The sequence below is a fragment of the Hyaena hyaena genome, unplaced genomic scaffold (assembly GCF_003009895.1).
Source record: "Hyaena hyaena isolate Hyena2069 unplaced genomic scaffold, ASM300989v1 scaffold_36, whole genome shotgun sequence".
Classification (NCBI taxonomy): Eukaryota; Metazoa; Chordata; class Mammalia; order Carnivora; family Hyaenidae; genus Hyaena; species Hyaena hyaena.
Genome location: NW_024080668.1, coordinates 3,535,836 through 3,550,779, shown reverse-complemented (window position 1 = coordinate 3,550,779; position 14,944 = coordinate 3,535,836). Strand labels below are relative to the sequence as shown.

Sequence of the window (14,944 nt, the reverse complement as noted above, 5' to 3'; positions counted from 1 at the left end):
GCAGTCAGCACAGAGCCCGACGCGGGGCTCGAACCCACGAACCGCGAGATCATGACCCAACCGAAAGTCGGACGCTTAACCGACTAAGCCACCCAGGCGCCCCAATCCAATTCCTCTTCTGGTCTGCACATTGCATGATATCTAAAGAGGTAGTTATCTAGTTCTTAAATACCTCCAGGAAAAATGATTCCACCTAATACACAAATGTTTACACCAAATTAAGAGAATGCAATGGACATTTTATTTTTAAAATGTTATCTCCATTGGGGTGCCTGAGTGGCTCAGTAAGTTGAGCATCTGCCTCTTGATTTCCACTCAGGTCATGATCTCACGGTCGTGAGGTCAGGCTCCAGCCTGGGCATGCAGCCTGCTTGGGTTTCTCTCTCTCCCTCTCCTTCTGCCTCTCCCCTGCTCGCTAACTCTCTCTCTCTTAGAAAAACAAAAGTTATCTTCATTGTAAAAACTAAATGAGTAACAATAAGTGAGAGTGTGTGGAGAGTTTTATAGTTGTCTAGTGCTTTATGGGCGCCTGGCTGGCTCAGTTGGTTGAGCGATCAACTCTTGATTTCAGCTCAGATCATAATCCCAAGGCTGTGAAATCGACCCCCACATTGGGCTCTGAATTGAGCACTGGAGCCTGCTTAAGATTCTCTCTCTCTCTCTCTCTCTCTCTCTCTCTCTCTCTCCCCCTCCACTTCTGCCTCCCTCCCTCACTCACATACTCTCTCTCTCAAATAAAAAGAAAAGAAAAAAACTTTAAAGTATTCAAAGGACTCTCATCATCTCATTTAATCTATACAAATAATCTCATGAAGTAGGTAGGACATGAAGCTATCTGGGTTCATGTACCAGAAAGAAAATGTTTATCCCAAAACTAAGAAATGGAAAAATTGTGCATTTTACATCTTTACAGTTGGAGAAAAATCATTGGCAATGAGCCATTTAAAATTAACTTGTTTGGGGGCGCCTGGGTGGTTCAGTCGGTTAAATGTCCAACTTTGGCTCAGGTCACAATCTCGCAGTTCATGGGTTTGAGCCCTGCGTCCAGCTCTGTGCTGACAGCTCAGAGCCTGGAGCCTGCTTCAGATTCTGTGTCTTCCTCTCTCTCTCCCTCTCCCCTGCTCATGCTCTGTCTCTCAAAAATGAATAAACATTAAAAAAATTTTTTTAATAAAAAAACAAAATAAAATTAACTTGTTTGGTGTTCTGCTTCTGGTCACTGTTTGACTCCATTTCATGCTTTCATATTAATTAGCCGGATGGAACACTACAGTCAGAGGATGGAAATCTGTTATTTCAATGTGTATTCTTACTATGTGCATTCTTACCATGTACTTCCAAAATGCATGATTTTTCTTTTTGTAGTAGCCTCTGCACCAAGCACCTCCGACCATCTCTCCACAGACTTCTTTGTAATCAGTGCTGTGGATATGATGTTTTGATGACATTGTAAAATGAAAACCCTATTTTGTTAAAAAACTAAACAAAGCAAACTCAACCAGCTGTTTATGGAAGCATTTTGCTTCCTAACCCTAGAACACCTCTGTTTCCATATAGGCTCTATACTGGCAAAAAAAGCAGAAACAAAAAGTCACTTTGCTACTTTCCTTGCTAGCAGGGTAATACAATTTGGCACATGTTCAAGAAAAAGTTGTCCAGGGAACTTCGTTTCTGCTAATCATTTTCAAGGCTGTGATATTTTACTTTGCTTTTTAAAAGTTACATTGTAGGTGCTGTTATTACATTATAGGGGTTATTCTAACAGGGCTGGTTATGCAGCACCACGAGATAAGGGAAAAGTTTTGTGCTAAAATGTGAATCTCCAAACAGAGAGAGCTTAATGTGAGAAAAAATACTTCTTATTGATCAAGCAGGTGCTTTTTTAAAAGGGCTTGAAAGTATAGGACTTCTGAAAGAAAGGCACAAGCTTTGGAAGGGCCAGAACTCCAACTTGTACAGCAGAAAGTATTTCATTAAAAGTGATTTTACATTAAAAGAAGTGTGCAAATTCTCTGACATCATTTCAAGTTCTATTGCCCTAGGAAAGAGCCCACATTTGAAGGCGGGTTCAAGGCGTGCCAGAACAGTCTCCTCCCTCCCTCCACCTTCTTCCTCCTTTCTCCCTATCACTTGGTCTCCTCCTCCCTCAGACAGCTATAGAACGGACGACCAGATAGCTCTGTTTTCCAATGCTTTCTGCATTCCTGGCTGCCAGCTTCAGCTGCTAAAGGGGCTGTTGCCACCTTCTGCCGACTACACAGCTCAGGAAAAGAAAGGGACCTCAAAGCTTCCAGATCCCTTCCTCTCATACAAAACTATCAAGCACAGGTAAGAAATACCATTCCTTTTTATTTAGAAATGAGACATGGTTTTAGAAGTAAATAAACTAGAAAAGCAACTGAAAGGAATTTAGGTCCTCTGACATCACTATGATGAGCAGTCTGTAACATAGGGAACACAGCAAAGTTAGAGTGGGAACTTTCTCTTTTAACCAATGTTGGAGAGTATCACTTTTGAGCAAACGTTCTCAAACTTTTTGGTCCTGTGACCTCTTTCCATTCCTAAAACTTATTGAGGACCCTGAAAAATGTTTGTTTCCCTAGGTTACTTGTATCGCTGTCATTTACCGTACTAGAAATTCAACTTATTTCAAAATAACAGTAAGCACACCACAGGTCACCATAAATAACATTTTTAATTATAAATAACCATACATTTGTAAAAATCTGTGAAGAGTGACATTGTTTTTCATCTTTATGAATCTCTTTCACATCTGGCTTAATGGAAGACAGTTGCGTTTCTATCTGCTTCTGCATTTAATCTACGCGACATCGCACAGAACGTAGCCTCTGGTAAACTGTACTGTATACACGTCAGAGAATGAGGATGAAATAGACTAATGACTGCTTGGAATTATTATGAAAATAGCTTTGACATCAAGAGACCCTTGAGAATTGCTGCTTTAGAACAATAAAATAAGTAAGCTTCTCTTCAACAGGGGTCTCAACTCTGAATCCATGATTCCAAAAGCAAACAATTTTTGCCAAAGGTTGATCCTCTTGACGGAATCTGCATCAGCACTCTTAGCTGGGCTACAGTGGATGAAATTATAACATTCCTCAGGAGAAATTTATTTCACAATAAGGAAAGGGCTAAATTAATATCTCTATTTTGAGGTACAAATAAGAAAAATTAGGACCCCCTTAAACTCCTCTTTTCTTTTTGTCTATGTCCAGCTATTTCAAGTTCTTTTAAATCTTCCTCCAAGATATCTTTTTTAACCTGGCTTGTTCATAATATCCCTGGAGGAATATTATAAATTCTTCCATGAATTCTTACATGAATTTTTACAGTAGTGTCAGAGCCTGTCTCTATCTTTTTCATAATGCACTTGCTGGCTCAGTAATCTGCATTCCTATTGCCTGTGAGATTAAATTCAAATTTTTCTGGGACACCTGGCTGGCTCACTAGGAAGAGCATGCAACTCTTGATCTTGGGGTTATGAGTTCGAGCTCCATGTTGGGTGTAGAGATTACTAAGAAAAATAAATAAACTTAAAAAAAAGTAAATGAGATCACATTCTTCTAGTGACTTCCAAAGCCCTCTCTAACCCCAGCCTACCTTGAGTTCCTTGCAGGACAGCAGGATTATTCTACCACAGTCCAAAAAAATGGCACCATTCACGAAGTCCACCCTCCATTACAACATTGTTTTAATGATCATATAAATGCTCTTCCATGTCCTTTTCCATCTATTTAAATCATAAGCATTCTTTAAGGTTAAATTCAATTCTCCTTTTCACACAGGAGTTCAGTTCCATTTTGGCTTTTTCCTTTGAGTCTGTATTCAGCCATTGGTTATATTATACACCTATTATCATTATATTACACCTATTATCATACACCTATTATTTACCTAAATTTTTACCTCGGTCTTCTTCCATCCCACCTCTGCCACGTCCACATTCATACATTCATGAAATGGCAACATTTTCAAGAACAAAATCATTTCTAGAACTGAATAGTTAGATTTTCATCTTGCTGCTACCAAGATGACTACGTACCTGATTTTAGGGAATTAGGCAGTATGCTTCCTCATTTCATCCTGTGTCTATGCCACAGAATTGAAGTCCACAGCAAGGATAAACATGATTGCTTTTCAAATTCAAATTGCTTTTCAAACATTCTAATAGTATGTGTGTTTTGTTTTTTTTTTTTTTAATATAATTTATTGTCAAGTTGGCTAACATACAGTGTGTAAAGTGTGCTCTTGGTTTTGGGGGGTAGATTCCCGTGGTTCATCGCTTACATACAATACCCAATGCTCATCCCAACAAGTGCCTTCCTCAATGCCTATCACCCATTTTCCCCTCTCCCCCACCGCTCCCTATCCACCCTCAGTTTGTTCATTGTATTTAAGAGTGTCTTATGGTTTCCCTCCCTCCCTTTTTGTTTGTAACTATTTTTTCCCCTTCCCTTCCTCCATGGTCTTCTGTTAAGTTCCTCAAGATCCACATATGAGTGAAAACATATGATATCTGTCCTTCTCTGGCTTATTTCACACAGAATAATACCTTCCAGTTCCATCCATGTTGCTGCAAATGGCATGACTTCATTCCTTCTCATTGCCAAGTAGCATTCCTTTAACAGTATGTTTTTAAACTCCTATGGCTTAACAGTACTGGCTATTTGATACATATTCAATTAATACGTGTTGTGTTAGAGTTATGAAGAAGTGTTTATGAGGGTATTTGCCACGTATAAATGTTTCTCTCCTTGCAGCCTTAGCTAAAATCTAGAATTAGAATACTGAAGCTGGATAACACCTATAATATTAACCATTCAACTTCCTCTTTGTCCAAATGAGGAAACCGAGACCATCAAAATTAAGTGACTTGCCCCAGAGAAGATTGCAAAGCATGTGACCTCATTCCCATCATGATTTTCTACCATTCACTGGCTTCTGGCTAGTCTCCAAAGCTTGTATAACAAAAACTGTTTTTGTTTGAAAGAACCAATTGCCATTTGCATATTCCTGGAGGGTCATTTTGAGGTGGTTTGTAACTTTAGAAGAAGAAAAAGTCTAATCTGAAAATTTTAGATGAAATAAGTATCTTTATCCAATGGGAACTATAATTTTCACAGACTAGAGTAAGAAGGCAAAGGAATACAGATGAGACAGGAAAAGAAAAAGAAAAAAAGGGTTATTATAGATGTATTGAGATCTCACAAGAAGAGTGGTAAGAAAAAGGATTCATAATAAGCACATGAAATAAAAAAGAAACCACTACAGAAAAAAAAAACAAAAAAAAAAAGAAGAGGGAGAATATTATAGAGGTTACTGTGGTGTTTTTTTTTTCCTTTAAATGTGTTTCAAATTTTCCTCACTTTCTTTCTCTTTCTCACTGGCTTTCAGATGGAGTGAAGGTTTTAAGACAAAAAAATTCTACCAGTTCCTTTACACACTGCTGTCATGGCAACAAGGTTTTTCACAGCAGACATTTATTCCTTTAACATTGATTGAACCCCTGATGAATATAAACTTCTTTTCAGGTGTGGAAGATTCAAGAAAAAAAGGACAATTCATCTTAAAGAAACTCAGATTGAAGCTGGGCAGACCATTTGTAATCAAAATAATCTCATTCAGTATAGTAAGATCTATTTGAGATAAGTGGGAGTAGGTGTAGCTGGGCACTGAGGAGAGAATGATTAGGTAGGAATGGAGGAGTCAGGGAGGTCTTCACAGAGAAAATGTTTGAGCTGGGACTGAAAAGGTGAAGAATAAAGGATCTGGCAGGCAAAGGAAAGCAGGGAAGTTACAGCCTGGCAGGGGAAATGTCACTGGCAACAGTATGGAGCTGGGGAGAGCCTGGAAGCCACAAAACCAAGTCGAGGAGCATTACAGAGAAGATGCCGGAAGTGATGAGGGCTGGACTTAAAACAGTGCTGGTGGAGATGGAGAGGAGATGCCAAGTTCTAGAGACATTTGTGAGTTATAATCTACAGTATTTGTGAGGCAGGTTAGACAAAGGACTGGGGGACTCCCGGGTTTCCGTCTCAGATGGGTTATTTGGGCATGTTTTGGAAAGTAATTCATTAGTCTGTTCAAGAGCTGGAACTGTGGGTCTGGAGCCAGAAACTGAAATTTGCAAGTTCTAGAAACTACCACTCTGTCTTCGCTTTTTGGCCCAACTCCCTAAAAAAAGTTCATATTAGCCATCTTGCTTTTTCCCCACCCGATTCTGCCCTAGATCTTTGTCATGGTGCTTCTGTTCCCTCACATTCCCCAAACTGTTCTACCAACACCAAACCTTCCTAACCTGATAAACAAGTTTGAGCTTGTACCTAAATTGTGGGCTCTGTGGCTTCTGATTTCAAGCAGTTCCTCCTTAAAGCTCCTTTCTCCCTTGTCTTCTGTGACACTTCTCTTAGATTTACAAAACTGAACTAATTATTTTCCACTCGGGCCTGTCATTCTCTTTTTCCTTAGTTATAATGAGGTTACCACTCAACAAACTGCCCAAGCCAGCAACTTTGAAGTCACCCGCAGTTCCTCCTTCTTGCATTTGATCTACAGCCAATTAGCTTTAAAAAAAAATCCTGCTATTTCATGTCTCTTGAATCCATCCAGTGCTTTTGTCCCCACAGCCACTACCTTAGACTGTAGCTTCATCAATTGTTACTTTAACTGTTAAAATTGCTTCTGAGGTGGTTTTCTAGGATCTGTCCAGTCTTGCCCCATCAAATCCACCCTCTACATAGCTGCCAGGGTGAGCTTTGTAAAACATAAATTTGACCATGTTTTTCTCCTACTTAAAGAGAGTCAGTATTTTTTCAGAAAAACAATTCAAACTCTTTAGTCTACTTAAGCAAGGCCTTTATAATCGGACTCTCCTTTACAAGCTTATGTCAAACTGAACTACATTGCAAGATGCATTTTATGTGAATTGAACTAGGTGGAATCAGCTAATGTAATATAGAAATGGTAGTCTCACTTTTTTTTAATTGTTTAAGTTTTATTTTATTTTATTTTATTATTTTTTTTTTAAATATTTTTATTTATTTCTAGGAGAGAGAGAGACAGCGTGAGCAGGGCAGGGTCAGAGAGAGAGGGAGTCACAGACTGAAACAGGCTCCAGGCTCTGAGCTGGCAGTCAGCACAGAGCCTGACGTGGGGCTCGAACCCACGAACCGTGAGATCATGACCTAAGCGAAAGTCGGACGCTTAACCGACTAAGCCACCCAGGCACCCCAAGTTTTATTTTATTTTGAGAGAGACAGAGATAGCTCAAGTTGGGGAGGGGCAGAGAGAGAGGGAGGGAGAGAATCTCAAGTGGACTCCAGGCTGCTGGCACAGAGCCCGATCTGAGGCCTGAACTCACGAAACCATGAGTGAAACCGTGAAATGATGACCTGAGCTGAAACCAAGAATCGGACACTTAACTGACTGAGACACCCAGGCGGCCCAGTAACAGCCTCACTTTATAGGCAAAATGGAAATATGTGAACTCCTCAAAATTAGTTTATCTAGAATGATGTAATTTCAAAGCTGGTAGGCCAAGTGAGTCATGAGCTGTTAACACTCAAGCTGTTAACTTGATGAAATTATCTGCTTCCATGTTGTTATCATATAAGCTAGGTTACTCTTGAGACATAACGGTTATTGTTATGCTATTTTTAAATTCACTATTTATGCCATATTTAAATTCACAATTCATTGCTGGGCCGCCTGGGTGGCTCAGTTGGTTGAGCATCCAACTCTGGCTCAGGTCACAATCTCACAGTTCTTGAGTTTGAGCCCCATGTTGGGCTCTGTGCTGACAGCTTGGAGCCTGGAGCCTGTTTGGATTCTGTGTCTCCCTCTCTCTCTGCCCCTCCCCTCCTCGCACTCTGTCTCTGTCTCTCAAAAATAAATAAACATTTTTAAAAATTTAAATGTTCACTACTATCATAATTTTAAATATTTTTATATTTGATAGTAATGTCATCAAAGAGCTGAGAGGTATTATTACTGCTTGTGCTGAAAAACACCTCCAAATAAATATTTTCCCAAAAAGTTGAAAAAACAGATGCCAGAAAAGAATGATAAAAAGGCCAAAGTACCGCCATAATAGAATGTGTGGAGAGAGTGCTATGCAAAGCATTAGCTATAATGCTGAGAAAGTTAAAACAAAGAAAGAAAGCAAGAATACACTCTGGTTGTTGTAGATTTATGTACTCTGAGGATATCTCTTTACATGCTTTTACATTTACTCCCAAGGAACAGTTAATCTTGAACTATGTGAGATCTTCAGAAATGTTTTCTTCCTACCCAATGGGACTGCATTTGCATTAACTGCAGTAAAAGTGATGAGGCTCCAACAAGCAAGATTTTCTCAAAATTCCCTGCTTCTGGCTTTTGCTCATGCTCTTCCCTCTTTGTGGAAAGCTCTTCCCCTGGCCTTGAAAATGCCTGTCTCTCTTTCAAGGCAGCACGATTATCACTTCCTCTAAGAAGTCTTCTTCAACGCCACCAGGCAGAAAGAGAGGATCCCTTGTAAATCCAGCTCTGAACAGCATTCATTATACTATTTCGTAATTGTTTATATATTTGTCTCTCACTAGACTCTGAGTAATTGGAGGGTAAGTATTGTGTTTTTCAGCTTTCTAGCTTCATGACTGATATGTAGTGCATGCTCAATAATTAACTGATGTATGATTTCAAATATTGTGTAATATTATTATTTTTAAGGTTACCATGTCCTCTAAACCCATTCACTCACTGACTAAATAAATACTCACGGGAGTAAACACTAGTAGTTTCATCCAATTCTTGCATATACTATTTAGGGCTTTTCAAATACATTATTTTCTAAAAATATGAATGCATTACATAACGTTAAAGCTTGTAGAGAAGACCACCTTGCCATTATTTCATACATACGAAATTATATAAATATATGCTTGTATATTATATATCTACATAAATTTGATAACTATCCACATTTGTACGTGTATAAGGAACTGAACCTAGATAGAACTGTTCAGTAGCCACAACTGACAAATGGTTAACTTAATTTGGATTAAGTTTTTTAACTGGGTTTTAATTTCTGGCTTCTTCTACCACATATGTTTAGCCTCAGCAGACCATGTCAGAAAAAAATTTGAGTCAGTTCTCTACCTCTGAGCTTTGACTTAAATACTCCTCTGTATGCCAAAGACAACTGTGAACCAGCCACCTGCCTTAGAGCCTCAACCATAACTACCCTCAGGAACCCAATGTACTGGTAAACTCTGCAGTCGGGCCTCTTAATCATTTCTGTGGTACGGACTCTCACAGACAATCTGGTTAAGTCTGTGAACCACTTCTCAAAATAATGTGTTTACATGCATAACACTAAATACTTCACGGCTCAGTCAGTTAAACGTTTGACTTCAGCTCAGGTCATGATTTCATGGTTCGTGAGTTCAAGCCCCATGTTGTGCTCTGTGCTTGACAGCTGGGAACCTGGAGCCTGCTTCAGATTCTGTGTCTCTCTCTCTCTTGCCCCTCATGCTCTCATGCCCCTACTCATGCTCTGTCTCTCTCTGTCTCTCTCTCTCTCTCAAAAATATTTAAAAAATTATCTTAAATACTTAGGCTTATAAAGCAAACCTATTATATTAAAATAGGGTTATCAAAGGGCATCTGGGTGGCTCAGTCGGTTGAGCGTCTGCCTTCAGCTCAGGTCATGATCTCGCAGCTCATGAGTTCAAGCCCCACGTCGGGCTGTGTGCTAACAAAAGACTCAGAGCCTCTAATCTGCTTCGGATTCTGTGTCTTCCTCTCTCTCCCACCCCCTCCCCTGCTCATTCTCTCTCTCTGTCTGTCAAAAATAAATAAATGTTAAACAAAAATTTTTAATAAAGTAAAATAAAATAGGGTTATCAAAAAAAATTTTTTTAACAAATCTTGATATAGTATATATATGTGTGTCTTTACCAACACATAAATAACAAAATCTGGGGCACCTGGGTGCTCAGTCAGTTTTGAGTATTGGCTTTGGCTCAGGTCATGATCTCATGGTTTGTGAATTCAAGCTCCACATCAGGCTCTCTGTTGTCAGCACAGAGCCTGCTTTGGATCGTCTCTCCCTCTTTCTCTGCCCCTCCCCCACTTTCTCCCTCTCTCAAAAATAAATAAACACTTAAAAACTTAAAAAATATATACTGGTGTTACTAATAACTTTTGTATATTTCAAAGTAGTGAAGAGTTTAAACCCTGCTTCAAGATCTCTACAACAATTATAACACTGAAGGAAACATGTATTTCTATTACTGACATTAGAGATAGTGCTGATAATACATACTGTGGTTTCCTATACCACTATAAGGGAAGGAACCACTAAATTTCAGTTAGAAGTTGGGGAAAATAGGGACGCCTGGGTGGCTCAGTCAGTTAAGTGTCCGACTTGAGCTCGGGTCATGATCTCTAGGTCCATGACTTCCTGCCCCATGTCGGGCTCTGTGCTGACAGCTCAGAGCCTGGAGGCTGCTTCAGATTCTGTGTCTTTGTCTCTCTCTGCCCCTCCTCTGCTCGCACTCTGTCTCCCTCTCTTTCAAAAATAAATAAACATTAAAAAAATTTAGAAGTTGGTGAAAATAAATATGTGAATTTTTTCCCACCTAAGTTCACAAATTTCTCAGATATAGAAACCCAGACAAAGGTCTGGAAGGACACACACAATATTGGAGTGGGGTGGAATAGGGTGGGGCAGAGGAGAAAAGCAAAAAGAAGAAGTTTGAACTTTTAAAAATCCTGTATTATTTGTTTTTCTTTGTTTTTTTTTTAAATATTTTTATTTATTTCTAGGAGAGAGAGAGACAGCGTGAGCAGGGGAGGGTCAGAGAGAGAGGGAGTCACAGGCTGAAACAGGCTCCAGGCTCCGAGCTGGCAGTCAGCACAGAGCCCAATGCGGGGCTCGAACCCACGAACCGCGAGATCGTGACCTAAGCGAAAGTCGGATGCTTAACTGACTAAGCCACCCAGGCGCCCCTTTCTTTGTTTGTTTTTACAGAAACACTGTATTTATGTATTAATTGTGTAGAAAACATAGGATAACCCAAACTTCAGATCAAAAGCTCTGGCTGCTCAAGGAGAAAAAGGGCCATCAGATGCCAGAGCCCTGCAGAGTCCTCATACACTGCCCTCCCTCCCAGGCAGAAACACTATTTTTACCATTGCCTCACCTTTGGCACTTTGACAATGAAGTCACAAAGCTTCAGTCTCCCATGCACGTGAACCCATTGGTTGTAAGACAGAGATAGAGCCAATCCATAGTTGCGTGACAAGCATCCTATATGTATATTGATAATATATTTCCTCCAAGATACTAGGACAATATTTCAGTTCAGTAGTGGGCCACTTATCCATCCTTTAAAACACTGTCTTATGAGAAGATGCTTTCTAGATTCCAAACATCTGTTGGTTTACAAGAGAACATTTGAACATGTGTACTCATAAGCTGAAGACCCAAGCGTTTATTAAATGTCCTAAGTGTTCATCAGCATACTGGGTGATACACTGGCTTCTGAATTTGTAGGTGTAGTATAAGGCAGTAAGCAGAGTTCAAGCCCCACACTGGGCTCTCTGCTGTCAGCAGAGGTGTAAATGGAAAAAAACATTGCCTTTTCACAAAGGACTCTTTGCTTTCATTAGGAATAAAGATGGCTGTTATACCAGTAGAAGATGACTGCATCAACTTTGTGGGAATGAAGTTTATTAACAATACACTCTACTTTGTAGGTAAGTCTAAAGCAATAGGTCAGATAAGGGTTCAGATAAATGTATTCATTTAGAAAAGATGTTGTGAGATAAACTATGAAGTGCCTCTTTTTTGTCACCAAATTCTGTTGTAATACCAATGACACTCCTCTCCGGAAAAAACAAAACAAAACAAAACAAAACTGGGCCTCTAGAAATTAACCAAAATATGTCCAATGTCCTAACACCTTGTCTAACCACGTGTCCTGGCACTTTAGCTAGCAGGAGCCAATCTATAATGTGGCTGCAGGTGCACCTGATGAAATCGCACAAAATTGGGTACACGCAGGGAAAATAATTTCCCACAACAAACTGGTAAATCATATCAGAAATACCTTATATATAGAGTTCCATTAGTGGGGTATGCCAGTTTATGTAAACATACTTGACAAATAAAAACAGATTCTAATGATTCATCTGTGGGCAGTTTGGATCCATTTGAAAGTTTGGCTTCACTTGAAAGCTTCACAGAAAGTCCCTAGATGGCTGTCCATTGAAACCATAAACTTAAGAGTCTATCTATCACTTTACAAAATTTCCTTTTAGGTAAAGATTTAAATTTGTAAAGCCTGGATTTGAGTTTTATATCTAATTTAGCTGAGACCGCACTAAGTCTAATGAGCTCCGTTTTATGGGACTTAGGGCATGATTATATAAAATTTCTGATGGAGGCCCACAAAGGCCATCACTGGTAAATTAGTAGTTAAATATTGGGGAGTAACAGAAGAGTCATAAAATTGTAGGGCAAGAGAAGATTCCTAATTGAAATATAGAGTTTAACATATTTTGTTTTTCTTTTTTTCCCTTTAGGTGACGATGATGGTAAAGTATAAATTTATTTCCCTTTCTTTGCAAAATAAGTAGCTATTTGAGTAAGCATCTCTCAGACACACCCATGTCCTCATTCTCAACTGAGAGAAACTGGTACCAGTCTATTTGAGAAACTAATCTTCCTTCAGAGGAATGTGGGTGCAAAATGACAGCCTTGGAATAAAGATGACCATAAGAGATACAGAGAAGAACCTCTAACAAAATATGCTTCTCTCTACACCTTAGGGACTTCTCTAACTCTTAGAATCTACAAAATAGACTTTGCTTATTACAGAGATCCAAAGATTATCAGGAGGTCATGGATTCTCTGGAGGAAAAGGGGATTGAAACAAGAGAATTGTCCAAAATCAAGAAAACTTTCCTTCAACCCTCTGTCTCAGAAATGTTTTGGGAAGAAGCCCAGGAGGCTCCCAGGTGGCAGAGATTTTTGGAAATAGAGGAGACACGGGAGGGCAGAGCAAGGAGAATTATGAAGCTGAGTCATTATGTCTTATTAAGATGAGGATGTACCCAGTTCTTGTCCTTCTGGACAAGAGCCATGCCTGGTCTACCATCCTCTAACAGACCCCATGTTATTAAAGGTGATTAGTTTCTCATATTTTTCCTTAAAAATAGCACTTTCCCCATCCTTAAGGTGATCCTTACTGTACTTGAAGTAGAAAATATCAACTTTAAAATACTATTTTCTCATGTGTCTTTTTCCCCCAGCTTGACTGAAATATAACTGACCTATAACTCCTCACATTTCTTAAAGATTGCTTTGCTCTCCATTTATTTAATTCAATAAATATTGGCATCTGTATCCCAGGTGTTATGTTACACAGTAGGATACAGTGGTGAGCAAAACATGGTTTCTCCAGGCAGAAGCAGCCACTGAGGAAGGCGGTTAGAATATGGTATGTTAAGTGTTAGCACAGCATGCTAAGGGAACACAAGGAAATGGCACCTAATTCAGTCCAGTAGATTCTGGGAGGGCACTCTGAAGGAGGGACAGACTTAAAGAGTGAATAGTGGTTAGCGAAAAGTAGGTATTGTGGGCAGGGAGAAGACCTCATGCAAAGGCCAAGATGTAAAAGAAAGCATGGCATGTCTGAACAACTAGAAGTAATTCAGAATGGGATAGGAGAATGAGGAGAGAAGAATGATAAATAGGGTGCAGATAAAGAAGCTTCCTTTATTCCAAGATAGGGAATTTGGATCTTATCTTTGGGATAATGGGGATTCAGTAAGCATAATATGTATGACCTGGGATACAGACCAGTTTGCTGCAACAAAGAGACCCAAAAATACAGTAACTGAATAAGGTAGAAAATGCTTCCATGAAATACAAGTCCAAGTAGGAAGTTTAGGATCAGTATGGCTGGATACCGCGTGATGATGGTGGGATCTCAAGTTTTTTCTCTTGTTATTCTAGTATCTCTAAGTTGTTGAATTCATTCACATACTTGAAAATCATTACCATACTTCCTGGGTCCATATGCCAGCTAGCAAGAAAGGGTTCAAAATAAGAGGAAGACAGCTCCATTCCGTTTAAAGTCTCTGCTTGGTAGTTGGACACATAAACTCCACTCATATTCCACTCATTAGAATTTAGTCATCTGGTCACACCAACTGCACGGAAATCTGGAAAATATAAGTTTTATTCTGGGTCGCTATGTGCCCCGTTAAAATTTAGAGATAACATGGTCTCCTCTCTGAATTTTAACTTTAATTAAAACTGAATTTTAATTTCTCATGGCTTCAGTATAAAGAATTGATGTGGGGACAAAAAAAAAAGGCGGTGATGCCAATTAAGAGGCAATTATTACAGTCCCTGTAAGAAATAATGGTGGCGTGGATTAAGGTAGGCACAGTGGATGCCAATGAAGAGCTGTGCATGGATTTTAGAAATACTTAAAAGAATCAACAGGACACGGTTGGGGCTGGATTTCGAAGTGGGTGGAGAGAAAGACAGAAAAGATGATGCCTACATTTTTTCACTTAGCCAATTTGTACCATTCCGTTAAATGGGAAACACAAGAGGAAAAGCAGGGGAAAGTAGGGTATGTGGCGCCAAGAGGAAGGCATGAATTTAGTTTTGGATCTTATCTGTAGAACATCCTAGTAGAAATGTCCAGTGGACTCTTGGACATAGAGTTCTGAGCTTGGGATGAAAATTTGGGCTGAATATATAAATTTTTTTAATGTTTATTTGTTTTTGAGAAAGAGACAGAGCATGAACTGGGGAGGGACAGAGAGAGGGAGACACAGAATCCAAAGCAGGCTCCAGGCTCTGAGCTGTCAGCACAGAGCCCAACACAGGGCTTGAACTCATGAACGGTGAGATCATGAC

The 14,944-nt window shown here is 39.5% G+C and overlaps 1 protein-coding gene across 3 annotated transcripts in view; it reads left to right on the top strand.

Annotated features, from left to right (window-relative positions):
- The window catches only part of IL18 (interleukin 18), a 40,831-nt gene that overhangs the window by 19,425 nt on the left and 6,462 nt on the right, over nt 1-14,944 (top strand). The window contains exons 1-3 of one of the 3 annotated variants that reach the window (XM_039229192.1): nt 2,144-2,328; nt 11,677-11,763; nt 12,592-12,603. In XM_039229192.1, coding sequence (XP_039085123.1) covers nt 11,685-11,763; nt 12,592-12,603 — 91 coding nt within the window. In that variant the 5' untranslated portion in view covers nt 2,144-2,328; nt 11,677-11,684. Of the gene's footprint in view, nt 1-2,143; nt 2,329-8,259; nt 8,622-11,676; nt 11,764-12,591; nt 12,604-14,944 lie in introns of those variants that run through there. The other 2 variants (XM_039229193.1, XM_039229194.1) reach the window with 2 other exon arrangements.